This window comes from Calliphora vicina, chromosome 5 (assembly GCF_958450345.1).
Source record: "Calliphora vicina chromosome 5, idCalVici1.1, whole genome shotgun sequence".
NCBI lineage: Eukaryota > Metazoa > Arthropoda > Insecta > Diptera > Calliphoridae > Calliphora > Calliphora vicina.
This window is the reverse complement of record NC_088784.1, coordinates 24778407-24801098: the sequence shown is the minus strand read 5'-3', so window position 1 is coordinate 24801098 and position 22692 is coordinate 24778407. Positions and strand designations below refer to the sequence as shown.

Here is a 22692-nt window from a genome sequence, read left to right as displayed (position 1 = left end):
TACTATGGTCTTATATACGTCGTTGCAAAGGTCTTTGAAATATCTATCACTAGATACCCATATTGTCTATATTAATGACTTAGTAATCCAGATATAGGTCAAAAATCGAGGTTGCCCTGGTTTTTTACTCATATCTCAGCCATTTGTGGACCGATTTAGCTGAAACTTCTCGAAAGCATGTCTGACAGAATTATTAAAGATTTGGATCCCGAAGATATCTGGGGTCTTCAGAAAATAGATTTCAACAAACAGACGAAGCGACAGACAGACGGACATGGCTTAATCGACTCCGCTATCTATAAGGATCCAGAATATATATACTTTATAGAGTCGGAAAATTATATTGTGGAAATTACAAACGGAATGACAAACTTATATATACCCTTCTCACGAAGGTTAAGGGTATATAAAATATTGAATAAATTTCATGCATTACAGTAAAAGTTATTTCCAGTTTCAGTTGTAATGTAGCAAAATTCATCAGCCACCCTGTAAAATTTTTTTATTCTGGTGAACTTTAAATTTTGGCCAAATATTTTTGAATTCAGTAAAGTAAAGATTCAAAAAATTATTTTTTTTTATCGAAATTTTTTGTTTCGTCCCATATATAATTGGTATACGAAAAAAATATTGAAAAACAACATCACAACTCAGCGAGATTTTGACAAAAACAAACATTTTCTTTGGACCGTAATGAATGAATGTTAATGATGTTGTTAATTGGTGTGGCCAACTTAACGTTTTTGTGTGTTGTTATGCAAATTCAAATATTTTCAATGGATAATGCAGTTAATGTTATGCGTTATGTAAAGTTTGCCAATATTTCCAATATTTAACGATTTTTAGACAGCCAGAGTTTTTAGTAGGCAAGCTAAAATATGTTAATAATAATATTAAGAAATTAGTAATTAATAATTAATAAAACTGGAAGTTTTAGAACTAGGAAGTTAGAAGAAGGATTTATTACTTGGACAATATAAATGAAGCTAGTTCTAGGAAGCCAGAGCTAAATCAAACACGCTTAGAACAGAGAACTCACCATCAAAAAAGCCCGAGTTGGTTATAAAGTACGTAATATGGTAAAATTTATTGTCCGAGTATGTGATCGACTTTATAGAAGACAATCGATCCCATGAAGAGCATTTGTTTCCTCGACAATGCAGGACAGTGGCATAAGAAAATCCAGTTTTAAAAGATAACAGCTAAACTATAGTAAAGCCTGTATACAGTTATGACTTCAGTTGCCAGACCATCCTGCAGCCAGTTTTGGTGTCTCATCTCACACTCTTCAACACTTCAGTGCTATGACGAAACGTATATAAGCAACCGAGAAAATGTATGCCAAATCTGGATCCTTAAATAGTTCTCAATATCTCACATTCGCCAAAACTTTAGTGTTATGATGAAACCTCTATAAGCAAAAGAGAAAATGTATGCCAAATGTATGAATTCATCAGATCCTTAAATAGTTCTCAGTATGGAAGGCTTCTTCGCCCAGCTGTTTTCCTGTGGGATCCAAAGGAAAATTATGTTGAACTACCCAACCATTACGTTAAAAAATGAGTCGTCAAGGACTGAAGGTGTCGACACAATTCAGAAAGAACAATATCCTGCTGAAAGAACAATATCCTTGTATTCGAAAGAAATTAACAATTTTCTCTTTCTAATGAAGTCGTTGCACTGAAAATTCGCATTCTTGATAGTCTCGCTATCGATTCTTATCATCCTAGTTCATACAAATGGGATCATTTCCATAGGAATACCACAAAACTTCATCATGCAACTGACACCATACTTTGCCAGTTAATTCACAATCCAATTGCCTGTGATATTTCGGTGATCATGCATCCATAAAGGTGCGTCTTTCGAGAGACTCGCCATTCCATGCATCATCCGAAGAATATGGGTAATATCTAAGATAATCTCGATTATAATGGCATATCTCTACTATCTTACGTTCCATTTCCCAACATAACTCTGTTATTTCACTGGAATCTAGTTCGATATTTCCAAAAGTTGAAATATCCCTTCATTGAAATCATGCTCTGGACTTCGCTGATCGCTGAGGAATCTTGTATATCGCCAATCTGAAATATTTCTGTAAATCTATTGGAATTTAGTTCACTATCGTTCAAAAGTTACTTCATTGTCACTGCCTGTGTATAGGATCGCCGTTCTTCGTAGGCAGATTTGTTTTGTAAAGCAATAAACAATATGATCTGCGAGAAATGATGAGATTTGAAATGTTTCTGTAAATCTATTGGAATTTAGTTCAGCATCTCCAAAAGTGTTTTTGCTTGAGTTGTACTCAGAGATCCCGAGGTCAAGATCGTCTTTCTTCGTAGGACTCATTCTATATAACAAAATACTTCATCAGCTGGGGAGCATAATGGAAATCCGCATTCCAAATTCCTTGAATAACGCAAACTCACTGATCTTTTCTCGTGTTAACTCAAATCACTATCGTCGGTTTTCATAAGAGTATTTCAATAATAGAGAATACATTGAATACACATTGGAATCCCTTGAAGGACAATGAAATCCACTTCTGGTTGGTAAAAACAACTTTGTTGGATTAGTGTGCACTGATCTCGTCGTCAAGAACGCCTTTCGTATAATTTTTCAAGAATAAAAAATAATTCATCAGCTTCCGACGATTAAGGCCATCCATATTCCAAATTCCTTGACGTAGATACCACTGCCAAATCATAGGATAAGGAGAGTTAGGATTGCCGTTTTTCATAGGAGTATTTCAAAAATAGACAATGATTCATCTATTTGGAACCCTGAAGGATATTATAATTCTAAAATTCCCAAAGTACACAACAAAGCACGGAGAGGACATACATGAATGTATCTCGTATTATCGAGAAGTTAGAAGTTCCGGCAAATTTACAGCAATTCCATTTAGCATTCCAAAAAGTGATTAGCATTCTAAGATAGAGAATACTAAATCCGGTTGTAAGTTGAAGAACTTCTTTATCCTAAATTCTTTGATTAATAAACCACTCTCAGCTCGTTTTCTCCTTTGAAATCGTCCATATAAATATCATCCAAGATCGAGAAGCTGCAAATTTCTAAGTTATCCTGGCAATGCCCCATGGTCTGTGATTCAATTCTTCTTCAATTTGATAGCAGACACTTCGTTTTACTCGACACTACTTTCAGATTACAGAATAATTATCCAGGACACTTTCGTTGTTCGCAAGGGCTAGTTCGATTTCGTTTAGTTGGGTAAATACACTAGAATCCAATTCAACATACCAAAAAAGTGATCACCATTCTAAGATAGAGAATACTAAATACCTCTGAAAGGCTGTTGTTCGGCCATTATTGCAAATTCTTCGTCAACTCGATTTCCACTTTTGAAACGTCCATATAATTAAAAGGTGTTGAGAAGCAGAGACTTCATGTATAATCCTATATGAAAAGCTGCAAGTTTCTCGAAAAGAAAGGGATCTTTATTATCCTGGCAATGGAGCACAGTATGTGATTCAGTTCTCCAATCACTTGCAATCTGATCGCAGCAACACATCGCTGTAATTGGCTTTGTTATACTCGTATATAGTATATTCGGTTTCCAGGATAATTTGTTGTCCATTATATTTCCGACAGTATCATCGGGGCATTGTGAGACGAATAGTCTTGTAAACTCACTGGAATTCAGATGGAGAATACTAAATCTATTTGAAAGTTCGAACTTCTTTATCTCAAATTGGTCAACACGTTTTCCCCTTCTAAACCGTCCATATATATTAAAATGTGTCGAAAAGCAAGTCCCTTCGGGTATTTCGTATCATTCAAGATCGAGAAGGAACTCGGGTAGAATACTTTCGTCGTGTATAGTGCCAGTTCAATTTCGTTTAGTCGTTAACTGTGAAAATAAAAGTCTTGTTTTCTAGGGAATTCAGGAAGCTCAGTTTTGCTTAAGTTAAAACTGAAACCACGGATATACTTAAAGTGTTAAAGAGGAGGAGGAGAGGAGTTAAGAATTCAAAGAATTCGAAAAACGCAGACCATCATGGGATGGTTGCTGGGTCCCTAGGAGGTAAAGTTTGCGTGACTGGTCTTATCAACCATCCGCTTTCCCTGATAAAGGCGTCTATACACCTTAGTTCCTTTACAGATAACCCGGAAAGAGTACTGACGAATTTCTCACCTAAGAGCCTAGCACGTAGATCACCCAGTGCCGGGCAGTTACAAAAGAAAGAAGTGTACGATGGTTTCTTCCTCTTCCTCGTTCTGACAACTTCTACAGAAGTCATGATGAGGTAACCCAAGTCTTGCGGCACGAGTCCCGAAAGTGCAGTGACCAGTGATCATCGCCACCAAGTTGCTCAGACGTATTCGTTGTAATCGAAGTAGATACGACGTGTGTTTACCGTCCAACGCAGGCCATATCATCCTCGTAGTGGTACAAGTGGGTTCATTACCCCACCTTGCTTGGGCAAGTTCGTAATACGCGTCTTGTATCAATTCCTTGCAGGTTGATAACGGGATTCCACAGAGGAAGTCTATTTCGTCGTCTGACATCAAGGCTCCTCTTCCCGCCAAGTAATCGGCAATACAATTGCCCTCATTGTCCCTGTGTCCACGTACCCATGTGAGTACAACTGTCGAATGTCTCGCCATCTCATTTAAGGATGTCCGGCATTCCTGGACCATATCCGATGTTATATAAACACCTACCAGGGATTTAATTGCGGATTTACTGTCAGTATATATACGGATATCTCTACCAGATACACTGTAATATCTGAGCCAGTTTGCCGCTCTTCTAATGGCCGATATTTCAGCCTGAAGGATACTGCATCCATTTGGGAGCCTAAAGGATATTCTTATTCCGAATTGAATATCCCGTGTTGTATCTTTTTTTAATAGTGTTTCCATTTAAGTATGAATAATACAAACCTTAAGCGTCCAGAAACAACACTTCCAGAACCTGATTGATGGATGCCGGTTTCATATTATTGAGATTTCGCCCACTATATCTGAAACGGTTAACGATTATTTTCAAAATAAGCTGATCTTATTGTTTAACACAATTGGACACACTCTCACGGAACGATCAATGAATAACAATAATATTTGTATTGTGTTTTTTTCTTTCTAAATGTCTTTAACATGCCAATTGAAGAAGATGAAAAAAAAAACGTCAACTTTAGCAGCTTCAACTGAAACAATACCAACAATAATAACAACAACAGCATAGGATCATTAGCAACAGTTGTTGGGTGCTGCTGCTGCAGCATTTACGGAGACGACGCACAGTGGGTCAATCGCAAAAGTGATAATAAATTTGAATCTTGTATACAAAATTATCATGAAAGAAGAATACACAGAAAAGGCTTGAAAGGGGGTCTCAATGCCTACTACACTTGCACGAATTCTATTAGTAAGAATTGGGGACTACGACCAGGGGGTCGATTCTGGTTCTGTGAAACGGTGAAATGAAAAGTTTTTTCATATTTTCATAGAGTTTTTGATTCTCGTTTAGTGAAAAAAAATGAAAAGAATAAGTAGAATGAAACAAATTGTAGAACGGGAATCGCAATTTGTGTAATTATGAAAACGAAATGTAGTGACAATTTATGTAGATAGCCAGGCAGCACTAAGGGCTTTGAAATGCCATACTTGATCATAGTTCTGAACTATAAGACGGCTCTAGAAGCGTTGGAACTATGCAGATGCACTGGCCAGACAGAGTTCCAATCTCTAATATATTAATAGGAACTGGAAGTTTGAACCTCCTATATACCACTAATATACATAGGTTGATCTTCAAAAGATTCCGAGACTGTACGAACCAATCCTGGTGTAATAGAACGAATTGCAGGGTTTCCAGGGTTATTTGCCCAAAGTCGGTTGCAAAGGCAACCGGAATACTAATTGGGTTGGATAGGAAAAGTCTGAGGTCTTTAGTAGGAGTGATAACCGGGCACTGCTCAATTGGAGCATTCATTGGCACAGGTCTTCTGTAGGTTGTGTGAGGATATTAAGGAACTAGAAACAGTGGAACATATTCTGTGTAACTGTCCTAGATTACAAAGTATCAGGCAAAAATGGCTAGGGTAAAGATTCTATGATGAACTGGGGGATATATTTAGATATGATCTAGCTGTATGCCACTATTATACTATTATTGATCTTCGAAAGATTCCGGGACTCTACCAACCAATCCTGGTAGTGTATGACGAATTGCAGTTTAGGGCTATTTGGCCAAAGCTGGATGCAAAGGCATTCAGAATACTAATTGGGTTGGATAGGAAAAGTCTCAGTTCTTTAGTAGCAGCCTTCATTGGTAAATGGGATATGGCTGCACAGGACTTCAGTAGGTTCATTCGAGGAAGTTGAGAAACTAGAAACAGTGAAACATATTCTGTATAACTGTCCTAGACTGCAGGGTCTCAGGCAAAAATGGCTAGGGGAAAGATTCCATGATAAATTGGGGGATATAGCTAGATATGATTTAGCTGTATGCCAGTATTATAGGTTGATCTTTGAAAGATTCCGGGACTCTACGAACCAATCCTGGTGTAGTAGAATGTATTGCAGGGTTTCCAGGGATATTTGGCCAACGTTGGATGCAGAGGCAACCAAAATACTAATTGGGTTGGATAGGAAAAGTCTCAGGTCTTTAGTAGGAGTGATAACTGGACACTGCTCAGTTGGAGCCTTCATTGGTAAATGGGATATTTTTATATATATAAGTATATATAAGTTTTTCATTCTGTTTGTAATTTCAACAATATAATTTTTGGACCCTATAAAGTATATATACTCTGGATACTTATAGATAGCGGAGTCGATTAAGTCCGATTAAGCCAGACAGACCGACAGACAGACGTCTGTCTGTTGAAATCAATTTTCTGAAGACCCCAGATATCTTCTGGATCCAAATCTTCAATAATTCTGTCAGACATGCTTTCGAGAAGTTTGCTAATTAAAATCAGCAAAATCGGTGCACAAATGGCTGAGATATGAGGAAAAAAACAGGACAACCTCGATTTTTTACCTATTTGTGACCCAGATATAGGTTTTACTATGTCATTAATATAGACAATATGGATATCTAATGATAGATATTTCAAAGACCTTTGCAACGACGTATATAAGACCATAGTAAGTTTGACCTACAATGGGTCAAATTCGAAAAATTTTAACCCGAATTTTTTTTTTCACCAAAAAAAAAATTGAAATTAAAAAAAAGTTTAACCCAAATTTTTTTTCGCCAAAATTAAAAAATTAAATTAAAAAAAAAAAAAATTTAAAATTTAAATTTTTTAAAATAACAAAAAATTTTCAAATTTAAAATTAAAAAAGTTTAACCCAAATTTTTTTTTTGTCAAAAAAATTTTTTAAAATTAAAAAAAAAAATTTTAAATTTTTTAAAATAACAATTCGAAATTTTTTTTTTCCAAAAAATGAAAAAAAAAAATTTTGTTTGTCTAAAAATATTTAAAATTTGTATTTTGAAGTATAACTTGGTGAAGATTTTATAAGATTCGGCACAGCCGAATATAGCTCTCTTAAGCTGGGTTTCCGCATACACCGTAATCGGCGCCGATAACGAAAACTGAAACTGAAAAACGTTGGTGTTCGTCACCGTCTCGTTTCTGAATTGTCTTCGTTTCAGTTGGGTGCGTTGCGGCATAAAACAGAAACGAAATTATTTTTTAAGTTGTCATTTGGAAATTAAATAGAATTTCATTATTTTTGATAAAATCTATTAATTTTTACTCTTCCAATAAAGAAAATTTATTTTTATACCCTTCACCTTCGTGAGAAGGGTTATATAAGTTTGTCATTCCGTTTGTAATTTCTACATTTTTCATTTCCGACCCTATAAAGTATATATATTCTGGATCCTTATAGATAGCGGAGTCGATTAAGCCATGTCCGTCTATCTGTCTGTTGAAATCAATTTTCTGAAGACCCCAGATATCTTCGGGATCCAAATCTTCAATAATTCTGTCAGACATGCTTTTGAGAAGTTTGCTATTTAAAATCAGCAAAATCGGTCCATAAATAACGGAGATATGAGCAAAAAACCGGGACAACCTCGATTTTTGACCTATTTTTGATCTATATCTGGATTACTAAGTCATTAATATAGACAATATGGATATCTAATGATAGATATTTCAAAGTCCATTGCAACGATGTAGATAATGCTATAATAGTAAGTTGGACCTACAATGGATCAAAATCGGGAAAAATATTTTTTAACCCGAATTTTTTTTTCATCAAAAATTTTTTTTTGTCATACATTTTTTTAAAAAAAAAAAAAAATTGGAAAAACAATTTTTTAAAAAAAATTAAAAAAAAAAAAAATTGGAAAAACAATTAAAAAAAATTAAATTTTAAATATTTAAAAAAATTTATTTTAAAGTATAATTTGGTGAAGAGTATATAAGATTCGGCACAGCCGAATATAGCTCTCTTGCTTGTTTTTATTCATTTTGATTTTCTTTAAATTTGAAATAAAAAAATAATTAAAATAATTTCGTTCCTACAGCACCGAAAACAACCTATTTGAAGTTGTTTTCGTTCCGGCCCCAAATGACAGATTTTTTGTTACTGATCGGTGCCGTTTCGTTCCCAATTTTCGTTTCCGATTTCTGAAACGAACTTTTTTTCGGTCCAATTACATTTCACCTCTTCGCATCTAGTTCAAACCGGCTTATATTTCTAAATGGTATCACAATGGATCCTATGGGTATCCGATTAAATAAATATATCTATCTTTACCTTAATTTATTACAAAGTTATATTCATTGAAATCTCGCTATATTTGTGCAAGTTACAAGCTGTACAAAGTTTTCCTAAGCAGATGTGCTTGACTTTGCCACCCTGTATCTCACATTGTTTTCCTCCTCTACGATTCATTCATACATCATTTTGCAATTGGACCTTTAGTTTAAAAGGAACATTCAGATTTATTATTATCAATTTTCTGGCTACTGATCGCACTGTGCGACATTAACACGATCACAGGTTTTGTTTTGTAGCTATTGTTGTTTTTGTTGTTTAGTACCCTACCGCAGAATCACAATACAATTGCCAAAACTTAACATGATACAAACAACAACAAAATGCTACAAACAATACAAAACAACAACCAGCAGCAGCAGCAACCAACAACGAACGATGAAGATGTTTAGAAGTGAGACTTTTATTAATACAGTAGACGTTTAGCGGTACGGACGTGTATCTCTCTCTCTCTTAGTTTTTTTGAATTTTCAAAACGCTGTTATTGGAACCAAAAACGCTAAATAAATTACAATAATTTTTAATTAACGTTCAACTACTTATATTGTTTTTTTTATTTGCCATTGTTGAGATCTTTGAAATAAAATAAAACACACAAATAAATAAAACTAGTGGGTGTATTTTTCTAACTTTAAGTCGTGTTTTTTCTATGATTTTTTCCAATTATTTATACAATTCCTATATCAATATGATTTTAATGAAAACAGTTTTAAGTTGAATAGAAGAAGAAAAAAAAGAATTACAAAATAACTTGTGTAAATTAAAACGTAAAAGAAGTGAAAAAATAATATCAAAAGTTAAACAAAATTAAAAATTTTAAATAAATCACGAAATCTTACGAAAATTTTAAGTGTTAACAAAAAATCAACAGCAGCAGCAGCTATAACAACAAAACACCAACATAATGAAGATAGCAACAACTTTAACGCCACCAACACCACCTTCGCTATTTAGAGGAGCCCTAAATAAGCGCAGCATTTATTTAACCATCTTGTGTCTCATCATTGCCACACTATGGAATACACACAGTGTGTCGGCAGCCCCAGCCAAACTTGGTATTTTGAAAAAACAAACAAAAATCTTAATTTTTTTTTAAATATTCTATAGCTTGGCTTGGAAAAATTTTGCTAATTTATAACAATTCTTTAATTTGCTTAAATTTTTTTTAAAAAATTTCATAAATTTTTGGAAAATTTTTATTTTTTACAAAATATTTTCTAAAATTTATTGGGTGTTTAACTTAAAAATGCGGGATTAAAATGTTTAGCTTGAAACATTTGTTTAATATAAATTTATTCAACGACCTTTTCCCATCTTATTGGCAACATATGGATTCCTAACCAAAAGAACTGCATATCTTTTGAGGCCAACAACGAATCAAGCCAATTTCGGCTACTCTGTTCCAAAGTAAAGCGTATCCCAGAGAGAGCGTTCTGCATTGAACGAAACTAATCCCAATAAGCACCAAAAATTCAAGCACTTGAACATTTTGTTGGAATTTGACTTGAATGAAATATTTTTCAAATAAAAAACATGCCATGAATTTATGTTTCCTTTTTACTGGAGAATGCTATTGAAATAAATTGAAATCAAGTGTAATTCAATTGCTTGACTTATAATTCAAGGCTTGAATTACACTTGATTTCAATTGAATTCCAGTAAAAATGCTTATTGGGATAGGGTAACGGTCTGAACTATAAGGCGGGTGAGGCAATTCAATGGTAATTCAATTGCTTGACTTATAATTCAAGGCTTGAATTACACTTGATTTCAATTGAATTCCAGTAAAAATGCTTATTGGGATAGTAGTCGAACGGGTAACGGTCTGGACTATAAGGCGGGTGAGGCAATTCAATGGTAATTCAATTGCTTGACTTATAATTCAAGGCTTGAATTACACTTAATTTCAACTTGAAGTCCAGTAAAAATGCTTATTGGGATAGTAGTCGAACGGGTAACGGCCTAGACTATAAGGCGGGTAAGGCAATTCAATGGTAATTCAATTGCTTGGCTTTAATTTTATGGCTTGAATTACACTTGATTTCAATTGAATTCCAATAAAAATGCTTATTGGGATAGTAGTCGAACGGGTAACGGTCTGGACTATAAGGCGGGTGAGGCAATTCAATGGTAATTCAATTGCTTGGCTTTAATTCAAGGCTTGAATTACACTTGATTTCAATTGAATTCCAGTAAAAATGCTTATTGGGATAGTAGTCGAACGGGTAGCGGTCTGGACTATAAGGCGGGTGAGGCAATTCAATGGTAATTCAATTGCTTGACTTTAATTCAAGGCTTGAATTACACTTGCTTTCAACTTGAATGCCAGTAATAATTTTTATTGTTATAGTAGTCGGATGGGACACGGTCTGGACTATAAAGCGGGTGAGGCAATTCAAGGCTTGAATTACACTTGCTTTCAACTTGAATGCCAGTAAAAATTTTTATTGGGATAGTAGAACGGGACACGGTCTGGTCTATGAGGTAAAACAGTTGCGTTCGGTACAGGTTCCCTGTGATGGTCTGGCCAGATTTCAGCAGCTCGTAATTTGCTTCCACCAAATACAAAGCATTACCTTAGCGCCATGGATATTTGGCTTTGCCGTCGATTCAGCTGGTTGGCCGGGCTTCACACACGATCTCTTATGCTTCGGGTTATCATAATGGATTCATTTTTCATGCCAAGTAATGATTCGGTGAAAAAATGATTTTCTTTTATAGCGTTCAAGCAGCATTTCAGACTTACGAAATCGTCTTTCAAGGTCTCTCAGCTTCAATTCGTATGGTAGCCAATTTCCCTGCTTTTTGATGAATCCAGCAGCTCGCAAACTTTTTGATTTTGCAAGCACTTTATGAGTTTGGCAACAATCATCAGTAATTCCTCCAATTCTTGGTCTACAAACTTTTTTTGGCTGGCCTGGGCCACGATTAAAGTTAAACTTAGACAATTTAAAAAGTCACGATTAAAGCTGTCTTCCGTGTCAAAATCACCACTTCTGAGCCTCACAAACCATCTGTCGCACATTGAAACCGATGGAACACATTCACCATAAGCTTTGGTGAGCAATTGCTGTTCTTCAGCGGCATTTTTTTTTTAAATTAAAGAAGTAAAGCAAAACTTCCCATATAAGACGCTGTAAGACAAAATTCTAAATTTTCGAAGCAAAAAGAAACATTCTTTTTTACACTATAATGTTTAATAACAAAGTGAGAATAAATGACAGCTATGTACCCTTCAAAATGATATATAAATTATTAAAAACGAAAACCGCTTCCAAAAGTTACGCCCTCTATTGTTAATCCTGCATTTTTAAGTCACCCAATATTATTTACAAAATATTTTCTAAAATTTGTTTTAAATTTTTTTCAAATTTTCCTTAGATTTTCTTAATTATACCCTTCACCATTAGGGGCAAATAAGTTTGTAATTTCCATTTTTTTCAATTGCGATCCCATAATGTAATATATTCTGGATCATTATAGATAGCGAAGTGGATATAGCCATGTCCGTCTGTCCATTTGTATGTTGAAATCAAATTTCCATAGCCTCCAAATAACTTACATACCTGATTCATACCTCAATATATCCGCTATATTGCCGGTTTGGTTGCTATTTAAATTAACAAATGGCTGAGATATAAACAAAAAACCAGGATTACCTAGATTTTTGACCTGTGTTTAATCAACATATGTGTAACTGGAGTACTATGTTATTAATATAAACAATATGGATTTCTAATGATAAATATTTCAAAGACCTTTCCAACGAGGTATATAACGTCATATTAATTCGGACCTAAAATTTATCAAAATCGGAAAAAATATTTTTTAAAATTAATTTTTTCTAGAATATATATATACAGTGGTTGACAAAACAATGGAAACTTTTCCAAATATTTCATTAGTGGCCTAAAATCTGAAATAATTTTTTAAAAATTTTTCAAATTTTTGTAGTATTTTATTTGTATACTTTTATTAACTTAATTTAACAAAAAACAAAGGACATAATTAATTAAATTCTAAAAATGAGAAAACAAAATTAAAAGATTTCTTTATTACGGCATTGACAAAACAATGGAAACTTAGGTATTATTTTAATAAATATGGTCTAAACTTTGCAATAACTCAATATTTTGTTGGGTATTCCTTATTTTTTATAATTGCTACACATCGACGATGCATTGAACCAATTAAAGAGTCAATGGTCTCCTTTGAAATATTTTGCCATTCCCTTATAACCGCCTCCGATAAATCTTCCTTCCTGGTGTAATTTTGGGTCCTTATTTTACGATCTACAATTTCCCATAGATTTTCTATGAGATTGAGATCTGGCGATTGGGCAGGCCACTTCAAAACACGTACCTCGTTGGATTGTAACCACTCGGTTACAACCCTAGAGGTGTGTTTCGGGTCGTTGTTGTGTTGGAATCTCCAAACTAGAGGCATATTTTCCTTAGCGTATGGATACATAACATTGTTTAATATGGTTCTGTATCCTATACCTGTCATGGTATCTTTTATAATATGAATTGGGCCCATACCTTGCCCTGAAAAACATCCCCATACCATAATATTGCCACCGCCAAACTTTACAGTCTTATTTGTGTACTTTGGATCTAATCTTTTTCCCTTTGATCGTCTTATAAATGTTCTCCCATCACTGCCTCTTAAATTGTATTTGGATTCGTCGGAAAACAGGACAGTATTCCATTTCTGTATCGACCAGTTTAAATGATCCCTGGCAAATTGTGGACGAGCAGAACGATTCTTTTTAGAAATGAGTGGTTTTTTCACAGGACAATAGCAACCAAGACCAGCCTCATTTGCCCTGCGACTAAACTGTTCGGGTACTTATTTCTAATTTTAGGCTATTAACAACCTCTCGAGGAGTTATTTTTGGGAATTTATTGAACTCTCTCGCTTTTAAATTATGTTGTCTAGGAGTAGTCTTACGAGGTCTTCCACCTAAATGTAGAGTTTTTACAGAACAGGTCTCACGAAATTTCTTTATAATTTTTGAAACTGCTGATTTATTTATTGAATATTTCTCACAGATACTTTTTTGTTTTAAACCAGCTTTAAAATCATTAATTATTTTATTTTTTAATTCTTCACAAATCTTAACTTTAGCCAATTTCGTTAACTTTGAAAAAAAGCAATTATGCGAAAAACTTAGAAAAAGAAATTGTGAAAAATTACCAGAATTTAAAAATAAAATAACTGTAAACAGGATTGTTTTTACATCATTCTTTTAAATATTATTTTCGTTTTACACTTCTTTCTTGCAGAAGTTTAAAAGTTTCCATTGTTTTGTCAGTAGCGAAATAGTGAATATTTTTAATTTTGTTGCCTTTTTTCAGAATATAATTAATTATGTTGTTTGTTTTTCAGTTAATTTATATAAATAAAACTATACAAGTAAAATACTAAAAAAAAATTTTTTATTTTAAAAAAAATATTTTAAATTATGGGCTACATATGGAATATTTGGAAAAGTTTCCATTGTTTTCTAATAAAATGTTTTTTTAGTAAAATTTTTCAAAATTAATTTGAAAATTTTTTTTAATTTATTTTCACAAAAATATTTTCAATATTTTTCTTAAATTATACTTTGGTGAAGGGTATAGAAGATTCGGCACAGCCGAATATAGCTGTCTATTTATTTTTGTAAAAATAATTTTATTTGATTTTCTTTAAATTTTATATTTTTTCTAAATTTTGTTTTAAATTTACATATATAAAATTTTCCTTAGATTTTTTTTAATTTTTATTAATATTTTTCTTTTTCTTAAAGGTTTTGGTTTATTATTATTATATATTATTATTTATTTGTCTTGTAAATAATCCCAACTGTTGCTTTTTTGCCTTAGAAAACTTTTGTAAAACTATACTAAATTTCCCATTAACCTAAACTACATACACACTTGTACGTAACCAGAGCTTCGAATTAATTAATTCAATTTGAGCTTAATTCACAAAAATCTTAATTCGGAATTAAAAAATGTTAGCCTATTATTACATAAAACCATTCCCAACATCTAATTAAGCTTCATTAAAAAGTTTTATTACTATCAATAGAATTTATACATTGATGAATTAATTCATAATGGAATTAATTCATAATAGAATTCATTCAACCTTTGAACCTTTTATTAATTCGATTCTAATACAAATTGAATTAAAATATTTTTTATTCTCATTAAGTTTTTTTTGTTTAGTATTTAGTTATTCAGGAAATGAATTGAAAAAATATTCTAAAGCCTTTTGGTAATAGATTTGAATTGAAGACAAATTGAATCATTCAATACATTTTTAAAGCTATTTTGTAATAGATTTGAATTCCAGAAACTTAGAATGATTCAATAAAGAATTAATTCTATAAAGAATGAATTCTGAAAGTAATGAATTGAATAGAATTGAAGTACAAAGGAATTAGGCCTATGAATTAATTCATAATGAATTCATTCCATATATCCATTCCCAACATCTAATTATTTAGCTTCATTCAAAAGCTTTTATTTAAATAAAATTCATTCATTGATGAATTAATTCATAATATAATTCAATTATTATTAATTCAATTGGAATACAAATTAAATTAAAATATTTTTTCTTCAATCAGTTTTGTTTTAGTTTGAATTCCAGAAATTTTGAATGATTCAATAAAGAATTAATTCTATAATGAATGAATTCTCAAAGGAATGAATTAAATATAATTGAAGTACAAAAGAATTAAGCCAATGAATTAATTCATAATGAATTCATTAACGGAACGGTTAACTGATACAATTTATTTTGATTTCGAAAATAGAATTAAGAATTAATTCTTTCAAACACAGTTACCATGTTGAGCTTAAAATATAAATAAATAACAAACTACTTAAAAACAACCATAACAACAATATAAATAACTTTTAAATCATTAATCTTAGGGAACAACATTAAACAGTGTTTCCTCAAAGAAAATGAACTAAAAAAAAAACTAACCCACCGATTTAGATACAATGAATAAATTATGTTTTGAATTTTTTATGGAAAAAACTCAACATTTTTTAAACTAAATTATCCGTCTAATGCCAGTAACTTCAACAAATAATAATTTATGGTGTAATATACCCAGCAGATAAAGTTACCTAAAAGGTAACTTGACATTAATTTCAATTCACTGGAAAATGCATTTTCACTGGAATTCAAGTTTAAGCAAGTGTAATTCAAGCCTTGAATTATAGTCAAGCAATTGAATTATAGTTGAATTAATAGTATTCCATTTTTTTTAAATATTTTTCAAGTTTAAAACGTAATTATATTTGCATTCATGTCAAATTTCAACAAAATTATCAAAAGCTTGAATTTTCGGGGCTTGAAATTACGGGCATAAGTGAAAACATATTGCTCAAGGATATTCCTGGCAAGTTGGAGTGAAATCCTTATTATACCCTTCACCATGAGTGGCAAGGGTATGTATAAGTTTGTCATTCCGTTTGTAATTTCTACATTTTTCATTTGCGACCCCACAAAGTATATATATTCTGAATCGTTATAGATAGCGGAGTCGATATAGCCATGTCCGTCTGTGCGTTGAAATCAACTTTATGAAGCCCCCAAATAACTTACAAACACAAATGATATCATATATCAATATCTCCGAAATTCTTCCGGCTCGGTTGCTATTTAAAATCGAGAAAATCGGTCCACAAATGGCTGAGATATAAGGAAAATACCAGGACAACCTCGATTTTTTACCTATTTTTGACCCATATCTGGATTACTAAATCATTATTATAGACAGTATGGATATCTAATGATAGATATTTCAAAGACCTGTGCAACGTATATAAGACCATAGTAAGTTGGACCTACAATGGGTCAAAATCGGAAAAAAATTTTTTTAACCCGAATTTTTTTTTGTTCACCAAAATTTTTTTCACTAAATATTAAAAAAAAATTTTTTTTTAAATTAAAAAAAAATTTACAATTTCGAAAAAACAACTGGAAAAAAAATTTAAATTTTATTTACCTAAAAATATTTAAAATTTTTATTTTAAAGTATAATTTGGTGAAGTGTATATAAGATTCGGCACAGCCTTACTTGTTTTTTTTATATATGGAGTCTGACATTCACTTTAATTAGAGAATGAAGGATTAGTGTCAAATTCCATATTTAAAAAATGAAGGATTTAGCTTCAATTTGCCAATAATTAACTTTGGAACTTAAAAATAAAAACTAAAATTTTTTCGAAATAAACAATAATCATTGTTGTACAATGCATCGGAACTCACTCATTCCAAATTTGTAATACTTGATACACACAAGTGGTTAACATAAACTAAGAGCAACATCCCAGCAGTTAACCATGTAGTAAATGTATCTCTTATACTTAGACAGTAATTATCAGTAATATTTGATCTCTGGCTGACTCCAATTTATATATTTTGGGTCATTTGACACGTATGTGCTCTTTGCAGTGCAGAGATAAATCCATCGGTTATCCTATGAAGTCAATTGTCACTTAAGTGTCTCTAAGTAATCTAGAGTGTAGTGACTTTAAATATTTATTTTGTACTGCAGTTTTGTGTGAGTAAACTCATTTTATTCACGGCTCTTAACTGAATGGGCAAAACTGCTCTTGTCAACAGGCATCTGTCAGTTGACTCCTGTCAAAATTTCAACAAACTGCGTCATTTAGTTTGTGTTTGACAGCCATTGATAGCAGAGTACCTCGCTACTTGAGGAGAAATTGGAAAAAAGTGAATTTCGTCTACTCATTAAGTATTCATCCCAATCATGAATAAAAAATCATCTGGGGTTTTTTTCCCCCTTTTCCCATTTTTCCTATTCAAATTCAGTGTTAAAAATGGGAAAATGGAAGGAAAAACTTCCGCCGATTTTTTATTCATGATTGGGCTGATAATTTTATGCGAAAAAAAAACCATCACTCAAATAAAGGCTAAGCTTGATCTATAGGAACTCTGCACCATCGATTTCAATGGTAGACAAGCACGGAAGATGCCGAACGTTCTGGCCGCCCAGTTGAGGTCTCTACACTCTAAACAATTGAGAAAAATCACGATATGGTGTTGGGTATGAGAATGCTCTCCGCAAGATGGCTGCCGCGTTGCCACACAATCGGGTGCACGAAAGGGTACACATGAGTTTCCAAAAAACCGATGAATTTCAAAACCGCGGTTTCGGCTAAAACCGAAAACGAAACTCTAGGTACACACATGTGCAGTTTCCATAGCAAAAACCCTTGAATTAGGCTACGAAATGCTCCATATTCCGCCCTATTCTCCAGATTTAGCCCCCAGTGACTATTTCTTCTTTAAAATTATGAAGGAATGTCTCGGTGGAAAGAGATTTGACTTCAACGATGAAGTTAACTCACAAAAAATACCTATTTTGATGACCTTATTATTTTTTGAAAGGGATACAAAAATTTGAGAAACGTTGGACAAAGCATAATCCTTTCAAAGTGAAGCGTATTCCACAGAGAACATTCTGCATCGATTGAAACAAATAGTAGTCGACCGGGGCATGGTCTGGACTATAAATCGGGTGAGGCAAAACTCCCCAACCACTTCAAATTGATCATAAAACTGAATCTTCTAAACTATCCGATTGCAAAATAAACCATTAAAGTAACCGAAACATGCTCATCTTTTGAGGCCAACAATGAATCAAGCTAATTTCGGATACTAAGTTCCAAAGTGAAGTGTATCCCAGATAGAGCGTTCTGCATTTATCGAAACAAATTGTAGTTGGACGGGCACGGTCTGGTCTATAAAGCTGGTGATGCAAAACTTTCCAAACACTTAATTCCATATACTTTTTAACAGGTATTGCAACATGTGGCCGAGCTTTGTCATGTTGGAATATTACGGTTTCAAATCTGGCCTCATATTCTGGGCGTTTTTCGGCCAATGCTCGCTTCAAACGATTCAATTGCGTTCGGTACAGGTTCCCTGTAATGTTATGGTCCGATTTCAGCAGCTCATAATAGATAGGACCTTTTGCTCCCACCAAATACGGAGAATTACCTCAGCTCCATGGATATTTGGCTTTGGTGTCGATTCGGCTGGTTGGCCGGGCTTCACATACGAGCTCTTAGGGCACTGCTACACGTTCAATATATATTGACCGCGATCCAGTATCGCGATATTTATTGAACGTGTAGCATACGGTATTGATGGATCTCGATCCAAATCGCAGAATAACCTCATTTTGCGTGATCCATTTCAATGGATAGCGATCCAAATATCACAATATATATTGAACGTGTAGCAGTGCCCTTACACTTCGGGTTATTGTAATCGATTTAGTTTTCATCGCTAGTGCAAAAATGATTTTCTTTTATAGTGTTCAAGCATCATTTGAGACATGCAAAATCCTCTTTCAAGGTCTCTCGAATTCAATTCGTATGGTACCCAATTTCTCTTCTTTTGGATGAATCCTGTCGCTCGCAAAGTTTTTGAAATTGCTGCTTGAGCTGCCTATAACTGCAAGCTCTTCATGGAGTAATGCCTCCAATTCTTGGTCTTCAAACTTTTTTCGCTGGTCTGGGCGATATTTGTCCTCTGTGTCAAAGTCTCCACTTCTGAACCGCACTAACCATCTCTTGCACATTGAAACCTATGAAACCATAAGCTTCGGTGAGCACTTTTTTTCAAATTAAAGAAGTAAAGCAAAACTTCTCTACTTTATTCATTTCATAGATGCATTTTCCTCAGTTCCTCGAAATGGACCAGCGTATTTATTGAGTTATAGAAGACTGATTATGCCCTATTTATTAATTTTTTGTTCTAATTTTGTCCATTTTCCTAATGATTACACTGTATTGTTTAGTATAAATTACCAGCAAGTAATATAAAACAAAACTTTACTCCACAAAATAAATGCAATTTTTGCTGTCAGAGCAAAATATCTCAACAAGAAAAATCCCATAAATATGCGATTATGTAATATTTATTATTATTTTCAAGTTGCAACGCCATAAGAATGTCTGGCTGTTAACCATCTGTTAACTGTTTCATTGAATAACTCAATAATAATTTGTTTTATATTGAAAATAATTTCATTGGAAAGACCACAACATTTAAATACACCTTTCGATCAGTCAGTCTAGTCAGTAAAATTATGCTTCATTCATAACCCTTATCAGTAATATACTCGTGGTAAAACATCTATAATTACACACATTGTAAATGTAAATGGCCAATGTGATGTATCGTATCGTCTGATTTGTTAAACGACCTCAAAGTATAGATTATCTTGGGGTCGTCTTTTTTTTATTTTGGTATTTTTATCTTTAACTCATTATAATTTTTATTAATATTTTTATTAAACAGTATTTACATTTAAACTGTTCAAGAGTTGTTCAAGTTAATAATGACTGGGTGTTTTTGTTTTTATTTTTTTTCCATCCAAAAAAAGATGATGCTGTTGCTATTTTTGTTTAAAAATTATTTTAACTACTTGTCATGTTATTTTTTTTTTCGTTGTTTTATTTGGCCTAAAACTTGTGGTAGTTCTACTGGTTTTTTTTGGTAAATTTATATTTTTTTGTTGTTTTTATCAGATTTTTTAATTAAATCACATCTAAAGCGATTGTAATTACATTTAATATGGTAAAAAATAACAACAAAACACTTGTAGAAGAAACATTTTAATGATAATTACACATATTTATGAACATTACATTATGGCAAACTCTATAGCAAAGTGTTACTATTTTATAAAAAAGTACTAAACAGTTTTTAAGTACTAAGGGTCTTCCAATAGGGACCCCGAACTTTGACAGTTGATAGCTGTCATATTGTTGAAGCTTCATCTGTCAAATTGGCCATCATTTATTCAGTATGTTTTGCTAAATCACCATGAACAGATACAGCATTCAAATGATAAAATTTTTTTTAAAACTGAATGTTCTGTTCTGGTAACGTTTCGCGCTCTTACCCAATTTTAAGGTCGCCATAATCGTCCTACCGAGAGGACTATTCACAATGTGGTGAATAAATTTGAGTCCACTGGTTCAGTAAACAATCAACCAATACTCGTACGACGACGAAACACAATATCTGCCGAAAACATTACCGCTATCCGTGATAGTGTGCAGGAGAATCCTAGGCAGTCGATTTCCCATCGCTCACAAGAACTCGGCCTTTCGCAAAACACAACTTGGTGAATTTTGCATCTTGACATGGGCCTGGAGCCGTATAACATTCAACAGACCCAGAATCTGAAGGTAAACAATCATAGATAACCACGTGTTTTCGCGGATTGGTCCCTGGATCAGTTGTAAACTAACCCTAATTTTCATCAAAAAATCATAGCTGAAGATGAAACAAATTTCTGGATGAATGGGTACGTCAACAAACAAAATGTTCTAATTTGGCATGATGCCAAACCACATGAGATCGAAGAGCGTCCAATGCATTCCGGAAAAGTAAATTTTCGAGTGAATTTAGGTCTGGCGTCGTCATCCGTTTATATTTCTTTGAGAACAACGTTGGTCAGACCACCACCGTCAACGGCTAGCGCTATAGGAACACCAACAATATGAGGTTTCAATACGATGGCGCTACGTGCCACACAGCTCACGCCACATTGGTCATTCTGCAGGAGTGATTTGAGTTGAGAGTTAATGTGAACTGGTCAACGAGCCGTTAGACTTTTTCTTGCGGAAGACGTTTTTCTTAAGTCGCAGGTCGATGTATAAGTATATGGATGTATATATATATATATATTAATTCCTGTTGTTCCTATAAGGAGCATAGGGCCGTATGGATGTATATGGACATTAAATATATATTTTCAAAACAACTTGATAAGTAACGTACTTCCTGCACTCAGACTACCATCTTATACTCAGACTACCGTCTTATACTCAGACTACCTTCTTATACTCAGACTACCGTCTTATACTCAGACTACCGTCTTATACTTAGACTACCTTCTTATACTCAGCCTACCGTGTTATACTCAGACTACCGTCTTATAGTCAGACTATCGTCTTATAGTCAGACTATCGTCTTATACTTAGACTACCGTATTATACTTAGACTACCGTCTTTTATTCAGACAACCGTCTTATACTTAGACTACCGTCTTATACTCAGACAACCGTCTTATACTCAGACTACCGTCTTATACTCAGACTACCGTCTTATACTTAGACTACCTTCTTATACTCAGCCTACCGTGTTATACTCAGACTACCGTCTTATAGTCAGACTATCGTCTTATAGTCAGACTATCGTCTTATACTTATACTACCGTCTTTTACTCAGACTACCGTCTTATACTCAGACTACCGTCTTATACTCAGACTACCGTCTTATACTCAGACTACCGTCTTATACTCAGACTACCGTCTTATACTCAGACTACCGTCTTATACTCAGAATACCGTCTTATATTCAGACTACCGTCTTATACTCAGACTAACGTCTTATACTCAGACTACCGTCTTATACTCAGACTACCGTCTTATATTCAGACTACCGTCTTATACTCAGACTACCGTCTTATACTCAGACTACCGTCTTATACTCAGACTACCGTCTTATACTCAGACTACCGTCTTATACTCAGACTACCGTCTTATACTCAGACTACCGTCTTATACTCAGACTACCGTCTTATACTCAGACTACCGTCTTATACTCAGACTACCGTCTTATACTCAGACTACCGTTTTATACTCAGAATACCGTCTTATACTCAGACTACAGTCTTATACTCAGACTACCGTCTTATACTCAGACTACCGTCTTATACTCAGACTACCGTCTTATACTCAGACTACCGTTTTATACACAGACTACAGTCTTATACTCAGACTACCGTCTTATACTCAGACTACCGTTTTATACTCAGAATACCGTCTTATACTCAGACTACAGTCTTATACTCAGACTACC

The 22692-nt window shown here is 33.5% G+C and overlaps 1 protein-coding gene across 3 annotated transcripts in view; it reads left to right on the top strand.

The window, feature by feature from the left end:
* The first annotated feature begins 9206 nt into the window (after positions 1–9206).
* The window catches only part of flap (flapper), a 42014-nt gene continuing 28528 nt past the window's right edge, over positions 9207–22692 (top strand). For all 3 annotated transcript variants that reach the window (XM_065513440.1, XM_065513439.1, XM_065513438.1), the window contains exon 1: positions 9207–9827. In XM_065513440.1, coding sequence (XP_065369512.1) covers positions 9677–9827 — 151 coding nt within the window. In that variant the 5' untranslated portion in view covers positions 9207–9676. The remainder of the gene's footprint in view (positions 9828–22692) is intronic.